The 24805-nt window shown below is 36.9% G+C and overlaps 1 protein-coding gene across 3 annotated transcripts in view; it reads left to right on the forward strand.

The window, feature by feature from the left end:
- The first annotated feature begins 482 nt into the window (after positions 1-482).
- The window catches only part of Xrn2 (5'-3' exoribonuclease 2), a 75249-nt gene continuing 50926 nt past the window's right edge, over positions 483-24805 (forward strand). Inside the window, exons 1-6 of one of the 3 annotated variants that reach the window (XM_015483446.2) lie at positions 483-667; positions 21040-21167; positions 21251-21362; positions 23218-23329; positions 24238-24296; positions 24373-24462. In XM_015483446.2, coding sequence (XP_015338932.1) covers positions 593-667; positions 21040-21167; positions 21251-21362; positions 23218-23329; positions 24238-24296; positions 24373-24462 — 576 coding nt within the window. In that variant the 5' untranslated portion in view covers positions 483-592. Of the gene's footprint in view, positions 668-1292; positions 1416-21039; positions 21168-21250; positions 21363-23217; positions 23330-24237; positions 24297-24372; positions 24463-24805 lie in introns of those variants that run through there. The other 2 variants (XM_015483435.2, XM_048811383.1) reach the window with 2 other exon arrangements.

A 24805-nucleotide genomic window follows, 5' to 3' on the forward strand; every position in this document is an offset into this window, starting at 1 on the left:
AGTGTAGCTGGAAAGCTGTATTGGATACTGTATCCTGGCTAGATTCTATACCTATTTAAAATGAGTTATTTATGAAGACCAGTCATAATTATTGTGAAGTTCTTTAAAACGCTCCTTTCTATAGTCCGGAGATGTACTGTGGGCACAAAGCCAAAGAAACCACGAAATGGAAATGAGAGTTTAAATGCTTTGATTCAACTCTACATTGAGACGAATTAAAAAGGAAGTGAGATCCCCGCGGAGCCATGGCAAAGGCATTACCAAGAAACCCCGCGATTCAGAGGAGCTAGACCTCGCTTTCCCGGGCAGCGAACACCAAGAACAAGCTCGAGAAGCGAAGCTAGCCGCAGTCTTCACACCACCTCGTCCGCCACCGAATCCGGCCTCCCAAAACCGCCATTACCAAGAGAGCCCGTCAGCTCCTTCACCTAGCTGAGGCCCCTTCCCGGCTTCCTCGGCGCGGTGCAGTGACGTCACTTCCGGTCCCCGGCGCGCACGTGGGAGGAAGTGCCGGTGCCCGCGGCTGCCGCTCCTGTCTCTCTGGTTACGCTGGTCCGCTGGCCCAGCCGCTGACTCCAGGTGCGCTGCTGCTATGGGAGTCCCAGCGTTCTTCCGCTGGCTCAGCCGCAAGTACCCTTCCATCATTGTCAACTGCGTGGAAGAGAAGGTGAGCAGGCGCCAAGCGGCCGCCGCGGTGGAACCCGAAGACTTGGTTTCTCTAGGCCGCGGCCCGCGGCCTAGAGAAACCAAGTCTTCGGGTTCCACCGCGGCGGCCGCTTGGCGCCTGCTCACCTTCTCTTCCACGCAGTTGACAATGATGGAAGGGTACTTGCGGCTGAGCCAGCGGAAGAACGCTGGGACTCCCATAGCAGCAGCGCACCTGGAGTCAGCGGCTGGGCCAGCGGACCAGCGTAACCAGAGAGACAGGAGCGGCAGCCGCGGGCACCGGCACTTCCTCCCACGTGCGCGCCGGGGACCGGAAGTGACGTCACTGCACCGCGCCGAGGAAGCCGGGAAGGGGCCTCAGCTAGGTGAAGGAGCTGACGGGCTCTCTTGGTAATGGCGGTTTTGGGNGGAACCCGAAGACGTTCGGTTCTCTAGGCCGCGGCCCGCGGGTCCAGCCGCCTGGCCGGGAGCAGCCCTCCGGAGCTCGTGCCACCCTGCCAGCTCCGCGGGCAGCCGCTGTCTGACGCGCGGTTGGTCGCGGGCTCAGGGATTCGGGATCCCTGGGAACAGCCCGAGAGGGGCGGGGGCGGAGCTGGGTCAGAACTCGCGGGAGGGCCGCTCCTCCCCTGTCCGCTTTTCCCGGCACCGGAAGGCTCCGCCCACGGCTTTGTTTCCTCCCGGGACCGCGCATTTTGGGTCTCTGTGGAGGCTCTACAGGCTCAAAAGCTGTTGAGCCACGCTTGTCATTGGTAAGGGTTGCGCGGATGCCGATTCTTGCTTTTAACAACCTTTAAAGTAATTCTGTCAATGATCTTCTTGTTATTTACTATCCGAGAGAGGCCATTTGTTTCTGTTGTTAAATCTTAGGCGAAAAGAAGCATGTGAGAAAGATCTAGGAGGAGACAGAGGTCTTATAAGTGCCGCTTTCTCCGTGTGTGTCTGCTACTGGACAGCTTGCTTGTTGACGTTTTCAAGACTCTTAGATGCACTCGAACAACACATTTTTTTGTTGTTAGTTTGTTAATATGTCGGTGGATTCTGGGCCTTTCTTGAGTTCTGTGTTTAGCGATTCTGTCCGAGTTCGATTTTGTACTTATTTAGAATTTATGGACTGGGAAGGTTCAGGGTCACGGTTATCTCCTCCCGTTCCTGGTTTTTGAAGTCAGCACCTGCCTGTTGCTGTGAATTTCTTTTTCTTATATTGCTGAAATCTTGATTTTTACTTTCTTAGCTTCTAACCCGGTAGAAACTAAAAGCCTTGTTTTGGTGACATTCTCAGTATTTCTTGTGTTTGTTTCCCCCTCACCCCCAAAAGAGAAACTGCTAAACTAAAAGCTTGTTCCCTTTGTAAAACTTTTATCATACTTTACATTCCCGTGGGCTAAAATAACAACAACAAAACAGTTCCTTGTTCTGTTTCCCATCCTGTCCTCTCCCGAGGCAGACATGTAACTGTCTCAGTTTGTTTATACTTAATTTTTCAGTTTTAGCTATTTCTAATTAGTTCTGGCCAAGGATAGGAGAGGATTTAGTTACTTATTCAGCCCTCCTTCCCATCCTCCTAATGTAGTAAAGCACTATCTTTATTTCTTTTGTTGGCAAACTTTGTAACTTCAGGTAATACATCTTAAAAACAAAAAGTCCATCGCCTGTGTAAAGTATCCCTTGAGTTGTTGGTTTCTAAGATTAATATTTCAAGTTTGTCAGCAGCACTTTTTCATTTTTGACTTTAGCTATAAAAGTTTGTTTCTAAAAGCTGAGAGATCTGATTGTACCATTGATTGTTGTTACTGCAGATTCACGTTGTGTACTGTGATTCTGTTTTTATGCTCCTTTTGTCTTTTTCATAGTGCTGCCTTTCTTTTTTTCCACTTTACGTCTTTTTCACCCAAAAGTTCTTTTGTTTTTTGCTTTCACTCAAATCCTTTTTCTTGGAAAAGAAGTTTGGAGTTTTATTTCTGTTGCTTTCACATTAGTTTTTCTATAGGCTTGCTGGAAAGCTGCTTCCTGAAATTTTCAGTGGAAGGTACTGTTTTCTGGATTATCTCTCTTTGCTGGATTAAATCCTTTCTTGGTTTTTATTCTCAATTGATTCTTAGGAAAAGCTGTTGTAGGATGTGATTTTTCTGTCAATGTAGTGCCCCACATATCTCCATTCTATCCCATACATGTGAATGATCATAAGCTGGGTATAGAGTTCAAGTTTGGAAACTAGTTTTCCTCAAAACTTTAAAAGCATTATTCTTTTGTCATTCAGTATCGCTGATAACAAGTTCAATGTTAAAGTGATTTTTATTTATTTAACCAACGCTTATGTAGCATTTACCATAAACCAGGTACTATTCTGAACACTTTCTAGATATTAACTTGTTAGATCCTTGTAACAACTACATGACTACTGCTACTACCTATAACAAGGGTAAGAAAATGGAAATAGAAGGGATGAGTAACATATTTAAGATCACTCAACTAATAGATGTCAGAGCCAGTGTGTGAAAACCAGGAAGGCCATGTTCTTAATTTTTGTGCACTTCAGCTTTCATTCTCTTTTAATCAATTTTTCTTTCTGAATTTTATATGATTTGAGTTTTTTGGAGGGGGGGGTTGTGGGGGGTCGGAGGTACTGGGGATTGAAACCAGGGATGCTCTACTATTAAGCTACATCCCCAGCTCTTTTTTTTTTTTTTTTTTTTTTTTTTTTTATTGGTTGTTCAAAACATTACAAAGCTCTTGACATATCATATTTCATACTTTAGATTCAAGTGGGTTATGAACTCCCATTTTTACCCCGTATACAGATTGCAGAATCACATCGGTTACACATCCACATTTTTACATAATGCCGTATTAGTAACTGTTGTATTCTACCTTTCCTATCCTCTACTATCCCCTCTCCCCTCCCCTCCCCTCTTCTCTCTCTGCCCCATCTACTGTAATTCATTTCTCCCCCTTGTTTGTTTTTTTTTTCCCTTTCCCCTCACTTCCTCTTGTATGTAATTTTGTATAACCCTGAGGGTCTCCCTCCATTTCCGTGCAATTTCCCTTCTCTCTCCCTTTCCCTCCCACCTCTCATCCCTGTTTAATGTTAATCTCCTTCTCATGCTCTTCCTCCCTACTCTGTTCTTAGTTACTCTCCTTATATCAAAGAAGACATTTGGCATTTGTTTTTTAGGGATTGGCTAGCTTCACTTAGCATAATCTGCTCTAATGCCATCCATTTCCCTGCAAATTCTATGATTTTGTCATTTTTTAATGCAGAGTAATACTCCATTGTGTATAAATGCCTCATTTTTTTTATCCATTCGTCTATTGCAGGACATCTAGGTTGGTTCCACAGTCTTGCTATTGTGAATTGTGCTGCTATGAACATTGATGTAGTAGTGTCCAAGTCACCTAGGATCTTGCTAAATTGCTGAAGTTGGCCTTGAACTTTCGATGTCTTGCCTCAGCTCCCAAATTGCTGGGATTACAGACCTGCTGCACTGCACCCTGCTACTTTATTTATTTATTTATTTATTTTAGATGGCATCTCTCTGTTGTCCAGGTTGGCCTCCAACTCGAGGGTTCAAGCAATTCTCCTGCCTCAGCTTCCCAAGTAGTTGGGACTGTAGGCATGCACTACCGCACCTGCCATTTTCTGAATTTTAAACTTTCATGATTATGTACCTAGGTACAGATTTCATTTAAAATTTAAATTCATTTTGATCAGTACTTGGAAAAATCTTTGAGTCTGGAGTCTTGTGTTCTTCAGTTTTAGGGAATGCTCTTTGATTATTTCTAGACCTTTAATGTCCCTTACCAAACTCTGGATATTGGTCCTCCTAATCAGATTTTTCCTCTTCTGTCTCTCCTTCTATAGCTCTCCCCTTTCCTCCTTTTGCAGCTTTATTGAAGTATAATTGACATAAAATAAATACATATTAAAGTGTACATACAATTTAGTATAATGTATGTATACATGAAATCATAACCACAATCAAGACAGCAAACATCATCTCTAAAACATTCCTTCTGTTCCTCTGTGATTCCTCTCTACCCTCCTTGTGGCCCATTTTTTGTCGATCATTGATTTGTTTTCTGACCTTACACAGATAAGTTTTCATTATCTAAAATTTTGTATAAGTGGTGTATAGCATATACTCTTTTTTACCTGGTTTACTCACTTTCATGTAGCATTAAGTATTTTGAGATTTGCTCATGTTGTTACATGTATCAGTAGTTCATTTCTTTTTATTTTTGGATAGTATTCTAGGCTGTGAATATATTACATTTTGATTATTTATTTTTCGATTGATGAGCATTTATTGTTTCCAGTTTGTCTATTTTTATAGGCAAATATCTATTTGTGAATATCTGCATACGAGTCTTTGTGTAGACATGTGCTTTTGTTTCCTGGGGGGGGGGAACTAAGAGTGAAATAATTGAGTTGTATGGTAGATATATGATTATTTAAAAACCTACCAGACTCTTTTTCCAAATTGGTTATGCCATTTTACTTTGACATGAACAACACATGGAAGTTCCAGTTGCTTTACTTCCTTGCCAACACTGGGTGTAACAGTTGCTGTTTCTAGTTTTAGATATTCCAGTATGGTGTTAGCTTATTGTGGTTTTATTTTATTTATTTATTTTTATGTGGTGCTGAGGATTGAACCCAGGTCCTCGCATGTGCTGGGTGAGTATTCTACTGCTAAGCCACAATCCCAGCCCTTATTGTGGTTTTAAACTTGCATTTCCCCAATGACAGGGGACACTGAGCATCATTTCAGGTAATTTTGTCTTCTCTCTTTTTTGTCCCATTTTCAGTCTGACTAGACTGTTTCTCAAATAACTAGTTTTTGTTTTGTCAATTTTTCTTTATTGTTTTCCTGTTTTTTTTATTTCTTTGACTTCTGGTGTTATTTTTATTTCCTTGTTATATTCACTTTGGATTTAGTTTGGTTTTCAAGCTGAGGTCATTGATTTCAGACTTTACTTCTCTTTCTGTGGAGTGTTATAAATTACCTTCTAGAGGTTGTTTAAACTATGTGCCACAATTATGGGCGTGTTTCCATTTCATTGTGTATATATACCTAAGAGTAGATTTCCTGGGTCATGTGGAAAGTCTGTGTTCAATCATCTGAAGAACTTTCAGACTATTTTTCAAAGTGGTTGCACCATTTTACATTCATTCCTTCCAACAGTATATAAGGGTTCCAATTTTTCCACATTCTTGGTGTGTAGCAGTTATACTATGTAGTGGTTACCAGCTTACTTGAGTCTGGTGGAATAGAACATCCTATATAATAAGTCACATGAAGCAGATTTATTATTTACAGACAGGCATTAAGGTACAAGAGAGGCTTAAATTTTGATGTTGATTCATTGTGGGATGATTCCCCAAGACTCAGGAAAACTGCCTAGGGCAAATGAAATCTCAGCTGCCCTACATTCAATGCAGCTGAGGGACCACCTAAAGGCAGACAACCTGGGTTATATACCTCTGGGGTGATGTGACTCACTGTGCAAAAAAACTTTGGCATCTGGCTTCTGGGGGAAAAGAGGAACAAAGCCCAGACTGTCCCTGTCAGTTCTCACTATCTCAAGATGTTCCATTCCCTGGGAGGGACAGGAAAAGCCTTGGCAGTTTCAGCCAGTTCTTTCCTGTTTTAGGATATTGCATTCCCAGTACATACATTTTGCAGTTACTTTGAGACCTCATAAGCAAGAAAAAGTGGGGGCAGAGCAGGTGGTTTGGGAGTGGAATATATTGGTCTAAGGCCACCAGAGAACTGTCATGCTCTTGCAGACACTTGTTAACTGACATTTTGATTCTAGCCTTCCTAGTGGGTGTGTGAAATGATATGTTGTAGTTTGACTTACAATTCCCTGATGACTAATGATATGGAACATCTTTTTATATGCTTATGCCATTTGTTTCTTTTTCTTTTCTTTCTTTTGAGGAATGGACTGGGTGAGAGAGAATATTTGTTTCCTTCTGTATGTAAGACCCTTTCTGGATATATGATTTGCAGTGTTTTCTCCCCTTCTGTGAGTTGGCTTCCACCTTTTAAATTTTGGTGATGAAGTCAGTTAATATATTTTTTCTTTTATTGTTTAGGCTTTTGGTGACATATCTAAAAATCCATTGCCAAATCTAAGGTAACAAAGTTTTCATCTAAGAGTTTTATAGTAGTATAGCTCTTAAATTTAGGTTCATGGGATAAGGGTTCAACTTTATTCTTTTGCATGTGGCTTATTGTCCCACACCATTTCTTGAAAAGACTGTTTTTTCCCCTATTCAATGGTCTTGATACCTTTATAAAAAGTCATTTGACCAAAGGGATATTGATTTATTTCTGGACCCTAAATTGTACTGCAATGATCTATATGTTAACCTCGTGCCACACTGTTTTGATTTATGGTCACTTTGTAGTAAGTTTTGAAGTCAGGAGATAGAAATATTTTTATTTTTTTCTTCTTTTTTAGGATTATATTAACTATTCTCTTTTCCTTGCAATTCTGTTTGAATTTTAAAATGAGTTTGTCAGTCTATATAGAAAAGTTAGGGAGATTCTGATAAGGAGTTCATTAAATTTGTGAATCAGTTTGGGGAGTATTGTGATCTTAATGTAGAGTCTTGTGTTCATGAATGTAGGATATTTTCCCTTTATTTAGAACTTCTTTGATTTAATTCAACAATGTTTTGTACTTTCTAGAATATAGGATTTGCATTTTTTTGTTAAAATTTTTCCTTCTTTGAATACTATTGTGAATAGAATTTTTTTGAATGTTCACTGCAAATTTATAGAAATTCAGTTGATTTTTATATATTGACCTTATTTCCTACAACCTTGTTGAATTCAAATTGGTTCTGAAAGTTTTCTAGTGGACTTTAGGATTTTCGGTTGACAAAAATCATATCATCTGCAAGTATATTTTTATTTCCTTTCCAACATGGATGCCTTTTATTTCTTTTTCTTGCCCATTTACCTTACTAGAATGTGGACTAGGAGTAGCAAGACCAGGCATCCTTGTCTTGTTCCAGGTCTTAAAAATAAAGCATCCAGATTACCATTAAGTATGATGTTAACTGAGGGTTTTGGGTTAGATGCCCTTTCTATTGAGGAGCTTCACATACATTGCTGAGTGGTTTTTCTTTTCAATCATGAAAGAGTATTGGATTTTATCAAATACTTTTTTCTATGTGTATTGAGATGATTATGTCATTTTTTTCCTTATACTTTACTAGTGTGATGTATTGCATTAATTTCATTTTGGATATTAAACCAACTTTGTATACTTGGGATAAATCCCACTTGGTCTTGGTGTATAATTGGTGTATAATTCTTTTATATATTGCTGTCTTTGAATTGCTAGTATTTTGTCAAGGATTTTTGTATTCATATTCATAGAAGATATGTCTATAATTCTTTCTTATCTACTTTTGTTATGCCTTTGTCTGGTTTTGTATCAGAGTAATAGAAGCCTTAAAATGATTTAGAAAGCCAGGTGTGGTGGTGCATGCCTATAATTCCAGCAGCTCTGTAGGCTGAGGCAGGAGGATCACAAGTTCAAAGCCAGCTTCAGTAACTTAAGGAGGCCCTAAGCAACTTAGTGAGACTCTGTCTCCAAATATAAAAAGGGCTGGGGATGTGGCTCTGTGGTAAAGTACCCCTGGGTTCAATCTCTGGTACCAAAAAAAAAGAGAGAGAGAGTTCAGAAGTGTTGAAAGAGTTTGTGAAGAATTGGCATGAATTTATTCCTTTGTGTGTTTGTTAAAATTCAGAACCATCTGGGCCTGGATTTTATGTAATTTTTTGATGTATGATTATATATAATAATTTTTTAAATAATTCTTTTTGTTTCTGGAAGGTTGGCAATAATGTACTCAGTTCTGTGTCTGATTCTAGTAATGTGAATTTTTGCTTTCTTCTTGGTCAGACTCACTAAAGATTTGTTAGTTTTATTCTTTTTATTATTTTTTCCAGATCTGTACTTTTATTTTAATTTTTTAAAAATTTATTTATTCTAATTTGTTATGCATGGCAGTAGAATGCATTTCAATTCATAGTACACATATGGAGCACAATTTTTCATTTCTCTGGTTGTACACAAAGTAGAGTCACACTGTTCCGTATCTTCATACATGTACTTAGGGTAATGATGTTCATCTCATTTTACCATCTTTTCTACCCCCATCCCCTCCATCCCCTTTGCCCTAAAAAGTTCCTCCATTTCTCCCATGATTCCCCTGCCACCCCATTATGGATCAGCATCCACATATCAGAGAAAACATTAGACCTTTGGGTTTTTTGGGGGATTGGCTTACTTCACTTAGCATTATATGCTCCAACTCCATCCATTTACCTGCAAATGCCGTGATTTTATTCTTTTTCAATGCTGAGTGATGTCCCATTGTGTATATATACCACAAAATTTCCTTTTTAGATTTTAATTAGTTATATATGACAGTAGAGTGCATTACAATTCATATTACACATATAGAGCACAATATTTTATTTCTCTGATTGTACATGATGTAGCATTGCACCATATTTGCAGTCATACATGTTATACATTACCTAGGGTAATGATGTTCATCTCATTCCACCATCTTTCCTCCATCCATGTCCCCTCCCGACCCTCCCCTTTGCCCAATCCAAGTTCCTCCACCCCCCCCACCCCCATTATGGATCAGCATCCATTTATAAGAGAAACATCTGGCCTTTGGTTTTTGTGGATTGGCTTACTTTGCTTAGCATGATATTCTCCAAATCCATCCATTTACCTGAAAATGCCATGATTTATTCTCTTTTAAAGCTAAGTAATATTTCATTGTGTATTTATACCACAGTTTAGTTTCTTTATCCGTTCATCCATTGGAGGGCATCTAGGTTAGTTCCACAATTTATCAATTGTGAATTGTGCTACTATGAACATTGATGTGGCTGTGTCACTATAGTATACTGTTTTTAAGTCCTTTGGGTATAAATTGAGGAGTGGGATAGCTGGATCAAATGGTGGTTCCATTCCAAGTTTTCCAAGGAATCTCCATACTGCTTTCCATATTGGTTGCACCAGTTTGCAGTCCCACCAGCAATGTATGAGTGCCTTTTCCCCCACATCCTCACCAACACTTATTTTGTTTGTATTCTTAATAGCTGCCATTCTGACTGGAGTAAGATAAAATCATAGAGTAGTTTTGATTTGCATTTCTCTAATTGCTAGAGATATTTAACATTTTTTCATATATTTGTTGATTGATTATATAATCTTCTGAGAAGTATCTGTTCAGTTCCTTAGCCCAATTATTGATTGAGTTATTTGTTTTTTTGGTGGTAAGTTTTTTGAGCTGGAAGGTTGGCAATTTTGTCAAGGATTTTTGTATTCATATTCATAGAAGATATGGTCTCTAATATGTAGAATCTATATATTATATCCTAGAGATTAGTGCTCTATCTGATGTGAGTATGGTAAAAATTTGCTCCCATTCTGTATGCTCTCTCTTCACTTCACTGATTGTTTCTTTTTCTGAGAAGAAGCTTTTCAGTTTGAATCCATCCATTTATTGATTCTTGATTTTATTTTTTTCACTTTAGGAGTCTTGTTAAAGAAGTTGAGACCTAATCCGACATGATGAAGATTTGGGCCTACTTTTTCTTCTGTTAGGCTCAGGGTCTCTGGTCTTAATTCCTAGGTCCTTGATCCACTTTGAGTTGAATTTTGTGCATGGTGAGAGATGGGAGTTTAATTTTATTTTGTTGCATGTGGATTTTCAGTTTTCCCAGCACCATTTGTTGAAGAGGCTATCTTTTCTCCAAAGTATGTTTTTGGTGCCTTTGTCTAATATAAGATAATTGTAATTTTGTGGATTAGTCTGTGTGTCCCCTATTCTGTACTATTGGTCTACCAGTCTGTTTTGGTGCCAATACCATGCTGTTTTTGTTACTATTGCTCTGTAGTATAGTTTAAGGTCTGGTATAGTGATGCTACCTGCTTCACTCTTCTTGCCGAGGATTGCTTTGGGTATTCTGGGTCTCTTTATTTTTCCAGATGAATTTCATGGATGCTTTTTCTATTTCTATGAGGAATGCCATTGGGATTTTGATTGGAATTGCATTAAATCTGTATATTGCTTTTGATTTTGACAATATTAGTTCTGCCTATCTAGGAACAAGGGAGATCTTTCCATCTTTTAAGGTCTTTTTTTTTTTTTTTTTATTGTGGGTTGTTCAAAACATTACAAATTTCTTGACATATCATATTCCACACTTTGATTCAAGTGGGTTATGAACTCCCACCTTCACCCCATACACAGATTGCAGAATCACATCAGTTACACATCCATTGATTTACAAATTGCCATCCTAGTGTCTGTTGTGCTCTNTGAGGAATTTGGAGCCCGACCCCACAGTATGTAGATCGTAACCAACTTTTTCTTCTATCAGACGGCGCGTCTCTGATTTGATATCAAGCTCCTTGATCCATTTTGAATTAACTTTTGTGCATGGCGAGAGAAAGGGGTTCAGTTTCATTTTGTTGCATATGGATTTCCAGTTTTCCCAGCACCATTTGTTGAAGATGCTATCCTTCCTCCATTGCATGCTTTTAGCCCCTTTATCGAACGTAAGATAGTTGTAATTTTGTGGATTGGTTTCTGTGTCCTCTATTCTGTACCATTGGTCCACCTGCCTGTTTTGGTACCAGTACCATGCTGTTTTTGTTAATGGATGTGTAACCGATGTTACACAAAAAAAAAAAATTTTTTTCTTTAGCATTCTGTATTTTTCATTGTAGAGGTCTTTAACCTCTTTCATCGATTCCCAAGTATTTTATTTATTTATTTATTTTTGAGGCTATTGTAAATGGGGTAGTTTTCCTAGTTTCTCTTTCAGAGGATTTGTCACTGATGTACAGAAATGCCTTTGATTTGTGGGTGTTGATTTTATATCCTGCTACTTTGCTGAATTCATTTATTAGTTATAGAAGTTTTCTGGTGGAATTTTTTGGATCCTCTAGAATCATGTCATCTGCAAATAGTGATGGTTTGAGTTCTTTTTTTCCTGTGTGTATCCCTTCAATTTCTTTCATCTGTCTGATTGTTCTGACTAGAGTTTGAAGAACTATGTTAAACAGAGTGGTGAAAGAGGGCATCTCTGTCTTGAAGTTTTATTCTTTTTAGAGAACTAGTTTTTGGTTCATTGATATTCTCTTTTTAAAAGTTGTTTTATTAATTACTGCTCTAATCTTGATTTTATTTGTTCTGTTTCATTTAGGTTCAGTTTATTCCTTTTATTCCTTATTTGATATCTTAAAATAGAAGGGTTAGGACATTGATTTGAGGGTTTTGTTTTGTTTTGGTGGTACTGGGAATTGAAGCTGGGGGTACTCTATCACTGAGCCTTCAGCCCTTTTTTTTTACTTCTTTCTTTTTATTTTAAGACAGGGTCTTTCTAATTTACACAGGCTGGACTCAAAGTTCAGATCTTTTTGCCTCAGCTTCCTGAGTGGTTGCAATTACAGGCATATGCCATTGCTCCTGGCTGAGATAGTTCTTAATTTAGGCCTTTGCAGCTATAAATTTCCCTTTGGAATTTAGATTTATCCCATAAGTGTTGGTATATGTGTCTTCGTTTTCACTGATCTCAAAGTAATTTTTTATTTCCCTTTTGATTTCTTTTTTGACCTGTTGGCTATTTAGGAGTATGTTATTTAACTTCCACATATTTGTGAATTTATCAGATTTCCTTCTGTTGATTTTCTTAATTTAATTTCATTGTGGTTGGAGAATATAATTTCTTATTTTTACGCTTTTAAATTGAGAGACTGTCTCTTGTGCACTTGAATGTACATTGTTCTGTAGATAGATGTCTGTTAGGTCTAGTTTTTGATGTTGTTCAAGTCATTTGTTTCCATATTGATTTTCTGTATCATTGTGCTACCCATATCCATAGTGGATTATTGTCTTCAGCTGTTATTTATTGAATTGTCACATTCATTTATTTTTTATTTCATGTTTTGGTTCACTGTTATTAGTTACAGAAATATTTCCGTTGTTATCTTTTTCATGATGGGTTGTCTTTTTATCATTATAGTATTTCCTTCATGATCTCTAGTAACAGTTTTGTTTTAAAGTTTATTTTATCTGATCTCAGTATAGCCATTTCAGAGTTCTCTTGGTTGCTCTTTGCATAATTAACTTTTCCCATCCATTTACTTTCTTACTTTCTTTGTGTGTGTGTGTGTGTGTGTGTGTGTGTGTGTGTGTGTGTGTGGGTGGAGGGGGGGGTGCTGGGGATTAAACCCAGGCCCTTCTGCATGAGAGGCAAGCATTCTACCAACTGAGCTATATCCCCATCCCCCATCCATTTACTTTTACTTCCAGTTTTTGAATTTCAAGAGTATGGTCTGTAGAAAATATGTAGTTGGGTCATTTTTTAAAATCCATTTTGATTTTATTGGATTATTTAATTCATTCACACAGTGTAATTACTGATATAGTTGGTTTTACATCTGCCATATTGCTTTTTGTTTACTCTATCTCAGTCATTTTTCTTTTATTCTTCCTACTTACTTTTGCATTGAGGGAATGAATATTTTCTGATGTAGCTTTCTCATTTCAGTAGTGATTTTCTTCATGATTTTTGAGTGTTTTTCAGTCATTGCTCTAGAATTACCATATATACTTACTAGAATCAGCTTCAGATTTATATTTGCTTAAATCCAGCAATTTATAGAACTTTTACTGCTTCATAGCTTGATTCCACTCCCTCTTTTGGTATTGTTGTTATATGTTATATATAATAAGATTACAAGCCAGCAAATACATTGTTGAGAGTTTACCCTCTAGAGTTATTTCCTTACCCATAGCAATTTTACTTCCTTCTACCTCCTTTTGTACTGTTATTGGCGAACACATTACACATAGATTACGTTTTATTAGTAAACCTAACAATATATTGTATAATATTTTATATAGTTTCTTTTTAGTTCAGAGAAGTAAAGAGGAAAAATGTGTAAAATTACTAGAGTTCTTTGAATTTGAATTATCATATGGGTCACTTCCTTTCAGAAGAATTTCCTTTAGGATTTCTTAGATGTTGAGTCTGTTGGCAACATATTTTCTCTCTCTCATCTGAAAAGTATTTTTATTTCACTTTCAGTTTTGAATAATAGCTTTCCTAAGTTTTTTTTTTTTTAATTTATTTTTTAGTTGTATCTGGACGAAATACCTTTATTTTTATTTACTTATTTTTATGTGGTGCTGAGGATCAAACCTAGGGCCTTGCACGTTCTAGGCAAGTGCTCTACCACTGAGCCACAACCCCAGCCCCTAAGTTTCTAGATTAACAGTTTTTGTTTCTTTTTTCTTGCTTCATTCGTTCCACTGCTTTCTGGCCTCCCCACCCCCATCCTTGCTCCAAGTCAGTTATTTATTTATTTATTTATTTATTTTGGTGCCAGGGATTGAACCCAGGAGCACTTAACCACTGAGCGTCGTCATCCCCAGCCCTTTTTTGTATTTTATTTAGAGATAGGGTCTCCCCGAGTTGCTTAAGGCCTTGCTAAATTGCTGAGGCTGGCTTTGAACTCACAATCCTCCTGCCTCGGCCTCCTGAGCTGCTGGGAAGCTATTAATCTTTTGGGGATTCTCTTTTAAGTGACTCTTCATTTGCTCCTTTGCTCTCTCAGTACTTTCTCCTTGTATTTTAGTTTCAGCATTTTTACTCTTCTGTGTCTGTGGGTCTCATTCTGTTTATCTTACTTGGAGTTCATAGAGCTTCCTGGATTATAGTGATTTTCTTTTAATAAATTTGGGGGGTTTTCAGCTGTTATTTCTTGGAGTGTTTTCCCCCTTTACTCCTTTCTCTTTCTCCTTTACTGGTGCACTGAATTGTGTTCTGTATTTCTTTTCAGCTCTGTTTATTTTTCTTCATTCTTTTTCCTCTGTTTTTTTGGCTTGTATAATTCTTTTGTCGGAGGGTACTAGGGATTGAACTTGGGACGCGGGCACTTGACCATTGAACTACATCCCCATCCCTATTTTGTATTTCATTTAGAGACAGTTCTCATTTAGTTGATAAGTATCTCGCTAATCTACTGAGGCTGGCTTTGACTCATCCTCTTGCCTCAGCCTCCCGAGTAGCTGGGATCACAGGGTTGTGCCACGGCACCCAGCTTCAGTTACTTTTTAACTCTTTCCATTTGGTTCTTTTTGTATATAATTTTAAAATCTGTTGACATTCTCTATTAAATATGAATTTTCGTCATACCTTTGTTTTTGTCTTCAGTCGTCTTTAGTTCTATATCTAACTAAATGGCTTACAGGTAATACTGGCCAATTTAAAATATCAATTAAGTCTAAGATCTGCTCATGCTCACAGGCAGCTGCTCTTGCTTTTTTTCCCAGTGTATGATTCATGCTTTCTTGGTTTTAGCATGCCTGATTATTTTTGGTTGCAAACTGAACATTTCTGTTGGGTATTGGGCTCCCTTCAAATCCTTCTAGGGCTTTTATTTGTTTATTGACTGGCTGGATTATTTTAGTGAACTTGTTTCTCCCTATTATGCCTTTGGTTTTGCTTCTTATGGCGGTGTGATTTTTGGTATGCCTACAGTCACCCTTGGATAACAGTGGCACAGGTAGTGCTTCCTTTTGTTCTGGTCATACCCTATTATTGCTCTGATATTTAACAGAAATTTCTCTACAAACTAGTGAAGTTGGATTATGGCTTGGGATTAGTTTCTGAGATCAGTGTTTTTGCTAAATCCTGGAGGGCTCCTTCCAGTTCTCTTATTCTCCAATTTTCTTCTGTAAACTAGCTGGCCTGTGATCTTGGTTATTTTTCCAGTAGACTCATGGATCTCCTCCCAATTACTTTTTATAGCTTTCACCATTCTTGAGAGTTCCTTTAAGTTTAACTTTGCTGTGCTTTTCTGCAATTGAGATAATTTCCAGTATTTTCATAGGTTTTCTTGATTAGATCACTGTTTTCCCTTAGGAACATTTCCCAAAGTTTGGAATGTTTTTGTTTTTAAAATAATATTCACCAGTTTCACTGGGAGCAGGTAAGTGGATCTGCTCCCTCTCATGTTGCAAGTTGATCCCTCCCATATGTTTCAATATCTGGAGAGAAAGGATTATTTTTATACATTTTACATATTTTGTGTTCTCCATAGTACTAGTGTTAGTCCTTGGCACACATAATATTGAATCTAGTGAAATTATGTTAATCAGTTTAGCATAGTGGTCAAGATAACAGATTCTAAGGTCAAACTACTGTATTAAAATCCTAGTTCCTCAATCCAATAGCAATGTTAACTTAGGAAAAGCCACTTAACTGTAAGCATAAGCATTTGTAAGTGGAATACTTCTGATCTCACAGGATTGTTGTGAGCATAAAATAGAATAATCTATGAGTAAAGGCCTTTAAAAGAGGGCTTGTCACATTTTAAGTGCTCTATAAATGTTAGTGATAATTATTAGTCTTTCTTCACTAACACTGTATAATAATGAAGCTCTAACACAAAACTTGAAAAAAATAGTAATCACAGGTATTCAAATGCCCTATTTGGCAATTAAATTAAAACGTATAGTATAGGACTGAAGATAAAGTTTAGTGGGGAGAGTGCTTGCCTAGCATGTGTGAGGCTATATTCCTAGTACAGCAAAACAAAATTAAACACACACATGCACACACACACACATAAATTTATAGTCTTGTTTTCTAAGATAAAATAATAAAATTTGAAACTTTCATTAGCCGTTTGTATATTTCTCCCCAAATACAACCCACATCTTATTTCTTTCCTATAGTTTCTAGCTGCTTTAAGGGAAATCTAAAATGAGTCATACAGTTTGGCATGTGACTCTCATCAGTAGGACACACTCATTACTCTGGAACCTTAAACATGATTCATGATTTTTCTGATGTTGTTAAATCCCATGTAGGCCTAAACAAAAATGCATCTATTCAGCTGTTACTGGCAGTAGTTTCTGTTTATAAAGTTGATTGTAACAGTGAGTTTATGAAATTGATTTTAGTGGTTTACTTCAAAAACTGTGAAATGTATTTTTATACAGTAGTCCTCCTTATTTGCAATTTTCCTTTCCAAGATTTCAGTTACCTGCTGTCAGCTCTGGTTCTAAAATGTTAATGAAAATTTCTGGAAATAAACTTCATAATTTGTATATTGTGTGGTATTCTTAGTAGTATGATGAAATCTTGCACAGTGTTGCACCATCCAGTCTGGAATGTGAGTCATCCTTTGTCTAGTGTGTTTACTCCGTACATGCTACCTGCCTGTTGGTCACTCAGTAGTTATATCAGTTGTCTCATTGATATGTTATTGCAGCATTATTGCAGTTTTTTAAAATTGCTTGTTTCTTGAATTGTCTATTAAACATTTTGGAACCAAAATTGACCACAGGTAACTGAAACGTAGAAAAGTGAAACTGAATGGTGGGGGGCGGGGCTGCTGTGTAAGAATACATCCCACATTGCACTGCCACTGTTCAGGTAACCCTTAGTTTACTTAATAATGGCCCCAGAGTACAAGAAGGGTGATGCAAGCAATTTTGACATGCCAGAGAATAACTAACTATAAAATGCTGTTTTTAACCCAAGGTGAAAGTTCTCAATAAGGAAAGGAAAAAAAAATGTGTTCGGAAGTTATTTGGATCTATAATAATGAAACACAGTGTAGTGTTCAGTACTATCCACACTTTCAGGCATCCATTGGAGAGCTTAGAACATACTCCCTGTGCATAAGGGGGGAAATTACTGCATAGACATCATTATTTATGTATATGTATTATCTTTCTGTAAATACCTTCTTTATTTTAATTTCTTGGAATGTTTGTGCATAGATACATTGATATTTGAACTTTTGGTTTAGGACACATGTGTTTTTTCCTTTTTCCATGAAATAGAGGAGGAGTCAGCTTCTTCCTAAGGCAGAGCTACCTTGACTCCCAGCCATTCTGGATAGGGATGCTCCCTGTTTCTTCATGGAATTGTTTGTCAGTCAGGCATTGTTCTTCCTTCTGACCCAGGCTTCCATATTCTCTGGGAATGCATGTCTCAAGTTATCTTAGACAGTGGGACATGATGGGAAGGAGAGGAGAGGGCAGGGGTTGACCCTCCCAACTGGTTCTATTCTGATGGGTCTTCCAGAAGCTGTCCCTTGAGCTCCCTCTCTGGGCCTGGATCCCTCTTGTTTTCTCCCACCATCAGCAGCATCTCTCCTCTACCATATTGTAGGTATTATACTCTGTCTTCAGTCAGGCTGCTAATTTCCCATATTTCAGGCATCTCTTGTGCTTTCTTGTCCACAGAAGGTTCTGCCTCAGGTTTTCCACCACAGATATGCAATTACTTTGTTCAACTTTTCATATGGTCTTGGGTAAAAAAAACTGCAGTGTGTTCTCGGTGTGTCATCTGAAGGCCCCAAAAGGTAATGAAAAGTTATTATATGAAATTAATTGGTTTTAAGATTCAGAGTGACTCTTATTTTAGATGCCCTTTGATTAAGGATCTCTTTTTAACCCAACGGGAAGCATGCTGATACTGTATTTGACAAAGTTTTTGAGGAGTCTGTTCCTTTGTTGACATCAAAATCTCTTGAAAAAAGGAGTTCCAAATTTATGTAGTATGTGTTGAATGTGTTTGCAGTTCTCTTGAGGGGAAAATATATTCAGTTTTCTTATTGGGCTTCTTTTCTCAAGATTGGCATCCTTACATGCCACTTTCCCAATACTGTGTTTTTTTCTGGGTAGTGGAGATAGAAATTCTTGTGCAGCTACATTCAGTATTCATTGAAGAGCTATAATACCTAGTGCTGTGTAAGCACTAGGGTATGAATTAGCCTGCCAGTGACCTGTTTTGTGACTAAAGTTTTATTGGAACACAGCCACACATTCATATATATCTTGTTTTGGCTACTTTCATAATACAAAGGCAGAGATTAGAGTTTGCATCTGAGATCATATGGCCCGGAATAAAATGCTTACTTTGTGAGGCTCAAAAGATGAGTATTGGTTTTCCTGAGTGTGGTAGCTGCTTGTTACAGGAGAAAGGAAGATATGAACTCTGAGGTGTAGGGGTTAGACAGAGAGGTAGATAGCCTCTTGACTGAACAGAACTTGGTTGTTTGGTGTTCTTTCTTTCTGTCTATCTGTCTGTCTGTCTATCTATCTATTTATTTATTTATTTATTTATTTTTGCATAGACTGCCAAGAATTGTCTTCCTGCTTTCCTTGCCACTTACTACCTCCCATGTGCGTGTGTACACACACACACAGTTTCTCATCAAGCCCTTTATGTACCAAATGCTAACAGCTTCTTCTCTGATCTGTCCTTAAATTCCTGTCCATAACCTTTCTTCTGATTATAATACAAATTGAGGTTCCATCTCAGGTCCTTCCTCCTTCTCAAAGAGATATCACTCTCCTGAAATTCATTTTTTAAACTTCATTTGCTTTTCTCTGTATTCATCCCTGAATAGTATCTAATATTATTTCATAACTTTGTGTAAATGGTATACTGTATGTAGTCTCTTGTGACTTGCTTTTTTGGCTCAACAGTATATTTATGACCATTCACTCTTTTTTTAGAATATCACTTTTGTCTGGCAATCCAGTATATGAACATATTAGCTTGTTATTTTTGATGTCTTTATTTATTTGTTTATGTTTGATATCAAGGATTGAACCCGGGGTGCATAACTACTTCTTTATTTTTTATTTTGAGACAGGGTCTTGCTAAGTTCCTAAGGGCCTTAATAAATTGCTAAGGCTGGCTTTTAAGTTAGGCTCTTCCTGCCTCAGTCTCCTGAATTGCTGGAATTAGGCGTGCACCACCACACCCAGCCCTATTATTCTCTTTTGATAGGCTTTTCCTCCCCTAATTAAACTGACTTTTGTTTTTTTATTCTTCTAAAAATAGCTTTATTAAGATTTAATTTATGTATTATGAAATGCACTTGATAGAGTAGTACAGTTATCTAATTATAAACACTTTGATCACAACTAAAGCAATGTTGTGTTTGTTAGAAGTAACTTCCCATCTCCCTCACCTTTCTTTCACCCGAACCTTGAAACAGCATGAATCTACATTCTGTCTATAGATTTGTCTATACTGTCATATAATTAGGATCAATACAATATGTAGTCTTTTGTGATTGGTTTCTTTGATTTCACATAATGTTTTGAGGTTTATCTATAATGTAGCATGTACATGAAGGGCTTTTAAATTGTTTACAGTATTTTTTTGCTAGATTGCTTTGTATGTGTTTAAAGAACTGTTATTTTTTGAACGACTTTCTATTAATAATAGTAAAAACTGGATCTCATGTTCTTAATCTTTTGTTGGAACTCTGGTAGGAAAATACAAAGATAATACCATTTATAAAAATACAGTTGAACAGTGGGTAGGCCTTACCTTTTGAAGAAATCACAGTGTAGTTAGGTTAGAATAAAAGGTTAATTGTACAACTATTGTGCTTACAGAGAGTAAGCACAATTCTAAGGAAATCTTGGAGAAGAAATGCAGTTAATTTCTTCACAGATAGTGTACAGGTGTTATAAAGAAAGTGACATTTAATCTGAGATATGTACAGGTATTATAAAGTAAATGACATTTGATCTGAGTCTAGACCTTGGAAAATTAATAAGATTTCAGGAAGTGAGTGCTGGTAGAGAGGAAGAAGCCTTTCGGAAAGGAGATGTATTAGGAAAGGGCATTGAGAGATGGAAGAGCATTTCCTAGGAACTTTTTGAGAGACCAAGTGTACCTCAACATTATGGCAGCAGGACAGGAGACTAGATCAGGCTCATTGGTTAGCACCTGCTTTGGGAATCATTGGCAAATTAGACAAGATTAAGACAGGCAAATTTATGTTTTAAAAGGAGGACTCTGATAGTATAGCAGGTGGGCTGGAAATCAGAGTCTCCTGGGGAGGCAATCCATAGGAAGGTTGTTGTGACCTTTTAGGTAGGATATGATAACCTAATGTTCCTGGTAGTAGGAATAAAAGAAGATGAAATGGAAAGGCATTTTTTAGGTAAAATTGACAGGACTTATTAATGTGGGTGAAATTAATTCTAAGATGAATACCTTGATCTCTCACTTAGAACAATTTGAGTGATTTGAGAATTTTTATTAAAATCTCCCACATTTGTCACAATTAACTTGTGTTATAAGCCCTGTACTTTCAATGGATGAGTTTTCTGCTTCAGTTTGTTTTAAGGAATAAAATAAGACAATATCTTATAATTTATTACTTGAAGTGTTTTGTTTCCAGTTCAGAAATGAAACAGGTTCATATTGAGCCTAGGATCTGTCATTTTTAGACCTGAACAAACTACTATTAATTATCACTTCCTCATAGCCAAAAGAATGCAATGGTGTCAAGATTCCAGTTGATGCCAGTAAACCTAATCCAAATGATGTGGAGTTTGATAATCTGTATTTGGATATGAATGGAATCATCCATCCCTGTACTCATCCTGAAGACAAGTACGTAATTCATTTTTGTCGCTGGTATCACAAGTCACAAAGGAAGTACCACATTATATTACATTGTTTGCTTATCATTATAGACCAGCACCAAAAAATGAAGATGAGATGATGGTTGCAATTTTTGAGTACATTGACAGACTTTTCAATATTGTAAGACCAAGACGACTTCTCTACATGGCAATAGATGGAGTGGTGAGTGCTAAAATAATTAATTTAGAAGCCTCCTTTTATTTTTGTTGTGTTCCCAGTGCGTAAAATGAAAGTCAGCTAAACAGTGAAACATGTTGATAGAGCCTATTGCTTTAGTCATTCATTCAGGCATTTTTTAGTACTTATTTTGTGCCAGGTACTGTGACATTCTGGGGATATTGGTGAATGCCCTTCTTTTTGAAGGACTTTCCATTAAAAGGAAGGAGACATAGATCCATGAATGAGTTTAGTTACAGGTACTCAATAATACATGTAAGGTGTTGAGGAAGCCAGGGCTGCTATAGAAATTAGGAGATAGAGAAGACGACTTTTATCCCATTTCTTTAAGGATGAAGAATATTGGAGATTGGTAGCCATTGTGTTGAGGAATGAGTGGGAGTTGTGGAAAGGAGGGATGACCTTCCAGATTCTTAAATGTGCTGCTGGGTTAACACACTTTCCATGCCTTTGACTACACTGATACATTTGGATAACTACAAGTAATTTGGATTGAAAAAGGAGGTAGAGCAATAATTCAAGACAGCCTCACATGCCACTCTCAGGAGTTTGGACAGTGAGCAGTAATCTCAGTAATTTAAGAGCAGAGTATCTTACTGACTTATGGTAATTATACCAAGTAGGTTAGGTTATAAATGACCGCTAAATTATACATTAAGATATAAGAAAATTAGGGTAAATCATAACCCTAAATTTATTAGCTATAGGCAACTAAATTTTCTTTTAGATTTAGTACATCCTGGTGATTAATAGAATGATTTTGAAAATCCAGAGAACTTGACTCCAAGAAAATTAATATTACTATGGATCTTTTTACTCAGTGAAAACTCTTAGCTTCTTTTTATCTTGCAGTTACAATGGAGTAAGGAGAAAAAAGAACAGGAATACATCTTGTTAAGAGCATATTCCAATTCACATTCAGCTAGACTTCTTGAAGAAAGTCTTTAATTTTACTCCAGTATGCTCTTGCTAAGTCAAGTATAAAATATGTGCATATTTATGTGTATGTATATATGTGCATGTATACATGCATTTTTTTTGTTGAAGTGTACATTTAGATCATAGAACTTGTTATATGAGAGGACTATATTAGGTAGTCTTATTTTACAGAAAGAACTTTTTAAAGGAATATTATAAAACTTAGATGTTGTCAAAATATTGCAGAGTTCTTCCAACTTCAAAACTCATCTCAGTAACTTCAAAAAACTTAACAGTCCATTTCACTTCACTTAGGCTTGTTCTGTGATTTAAGTTACATTTGGTTAGAATGATTTAAAAGTACTTTGGGTTAAAACATTGCTCCCTTTCTAATTGTCTTGCTGTATTGAAAAGGAAGATGGTAATTATGAACCTTAATGTGGGAAATACAAAATAGATTAAGGTCCTGCAGGTCAGAAAAAAGTTCTCTATTGCTTTATGGGACATTGTGAATCTGATTTGGAGATTGTCTTTCCTTTTAAGTCTTGGACATAGGAAAGGTCTCCCTGACCCTGGACCTGTAGTAAGTACTCTCTTAATTCTGGCTAGGTCTTATCTACCTTGAAGCATCCTAACCCAGGAGAATTAGCATTAGGCTGTGACCCTTTGCAGTATGAACTATGTGGTTTTATAGAATGTTTGTTCATTTGTCAAATCACTCACTCATCTGATAAAGCTCTGCTTTGAGATTCTTGGTCCAAATTTAAGTTTTCAGGATCTGCTCTCTTATCATGAAAAGATTATTAGACTTGGTACTTACCTTCCATTTTAGTGTGCTCTTTTTATAAGAACGATTGATTGAAAATAATATACAGATCTACTTGTGAACAGTATTATGTGAATATGAAATGAATGTTTTCAGGCACCACGTGCTAAAATGAACCAGCAGCGTTCACGGAGGTTCAGAGCATCAAAAGAAGGAATGGAAGCAGCAGTTGAGAAACAGCGAGTCAGGGAAGAAATATTGGCCAAAGGTAGAAAATTTATATTTTGATGTTGGACTTTTTACTGGTGTTCTACAAAGCCTTGAAATTCCTAGTGGGTACAGAGATAGATGCTGACTAAGTGTCAGTGAGGAAGACGGTCAGAGGCAGTTGATGCTAATTGGTTCTCTCCTAACCTGCCGGCCTATGGGTGAGGTGAGGAATGATTGGTGATTTTAGCAGGGTGATTTGTTTGGTGTCTGCTATATAAGACAATGATAACAGATCAGGAAAGCCACAATTTATTTACTCAAGACAATTATACTTTACAGTTGGAAAAAAGATGTCATAGGCCTGCAGTTATAATACATTTTACGTTAATTTGTTGGAAGTGTGCAAATATAGTTACCTTAACCACAGCTTGTAATTAAGACTTAAAACCTGTTTATATTCATGATGGAATGTTTTTCGTTTTAAAGGTGTTTTCTTTCTTGAAGATGCTATAGGATATATTATTAAGAAGCAGCTAATCAGAGATACAGAGGAAAAAATTGGATTTTCATATCCTGTTAGCTCATAATTTTATTTCTTACATAAAGCTCTGATAAACTCAAATTTTTAGTTTTATTTTTCTATATCATCTTAAGAACTGTTATCAAAATTAAAACCCTAATCAGGGGTGTGTGTGTGTGTGTGTGTGCATAAGAGCTTCATAATTTTTATGTTTTAAGTAACAATATAGTATATCTTGTATAGCATATGTTGTTCTACAGTTTTTTGAAAAGCTTAATTTAAATTTCAGGGGAGGAATCTTATTTTCTTCCCCCCAAGAGGAAAATTTTCCTTAGATAACAATGGTGTTTTTTTGTATTTGAACTTTTCTTGTTGTTCTGCCTTAATATTGATTAATTTATTTCACTTTTTTATGGGGGAAACAAAACATTGCCTCTTTTCTCCAGGTGGCTTTCTTCCTCCAGAAGAAGTAAAAGAAAGATTTGACAGCAACTGTATTACACCAGTAAGTAGTCTTATATTTTGCTAGCTATTGCTAACTCTTAAATGATAGGTTAATTTATTTCCTTCTATCATTTTAGGGAACTGAGTTCATGGACAATCTTGCTAAATGCCTTCGCTATTACATAGCTGATCGTTTAAATAATGACCCAGGGTGGAAAAATTTGACAGTAAGTTTCGCATTTTGGTACTTCAAAAAGATGAGAGTGATCATTGAGACTGCACTTTGATATGACTGATATTATTTATACTTTTTCCCTCCATAAAATGCCCATTGACTATCAGGGAAAAGAAGCATCCAAGGTTATTGGAAATGGGGTGCCTTGCATGGTCAGGTTTTAGATAGCTGAATTTTCTCTCAGTGCCAATTTTGTTCCCTTACTGTCACTGTGGAGCCATAAAAAGGGTTTCATAATTTTTTTAAAAAAGTGTGTGTGTGTGTGTGTGTGTGTGTATAACATGTATGTGTATAAAAATATAGTTTTTAAGTAGAAAGTTCAGTAGTTAGATACT

This window comes from Marmota marmota, unplaced genomic scaffold (assembly GCF_001458135.2).
Source record: "Marmota marmota marmota unplaced genomic scaffold, marMar, whole genome shotgun sequence".
In the NCBI taxonomy this organism is placed as follows: Eukaryota; Metazoa; Chordata; class Mammalia; order Rodentia; family Sciuridae; genus Marmota; species Marmota marmota.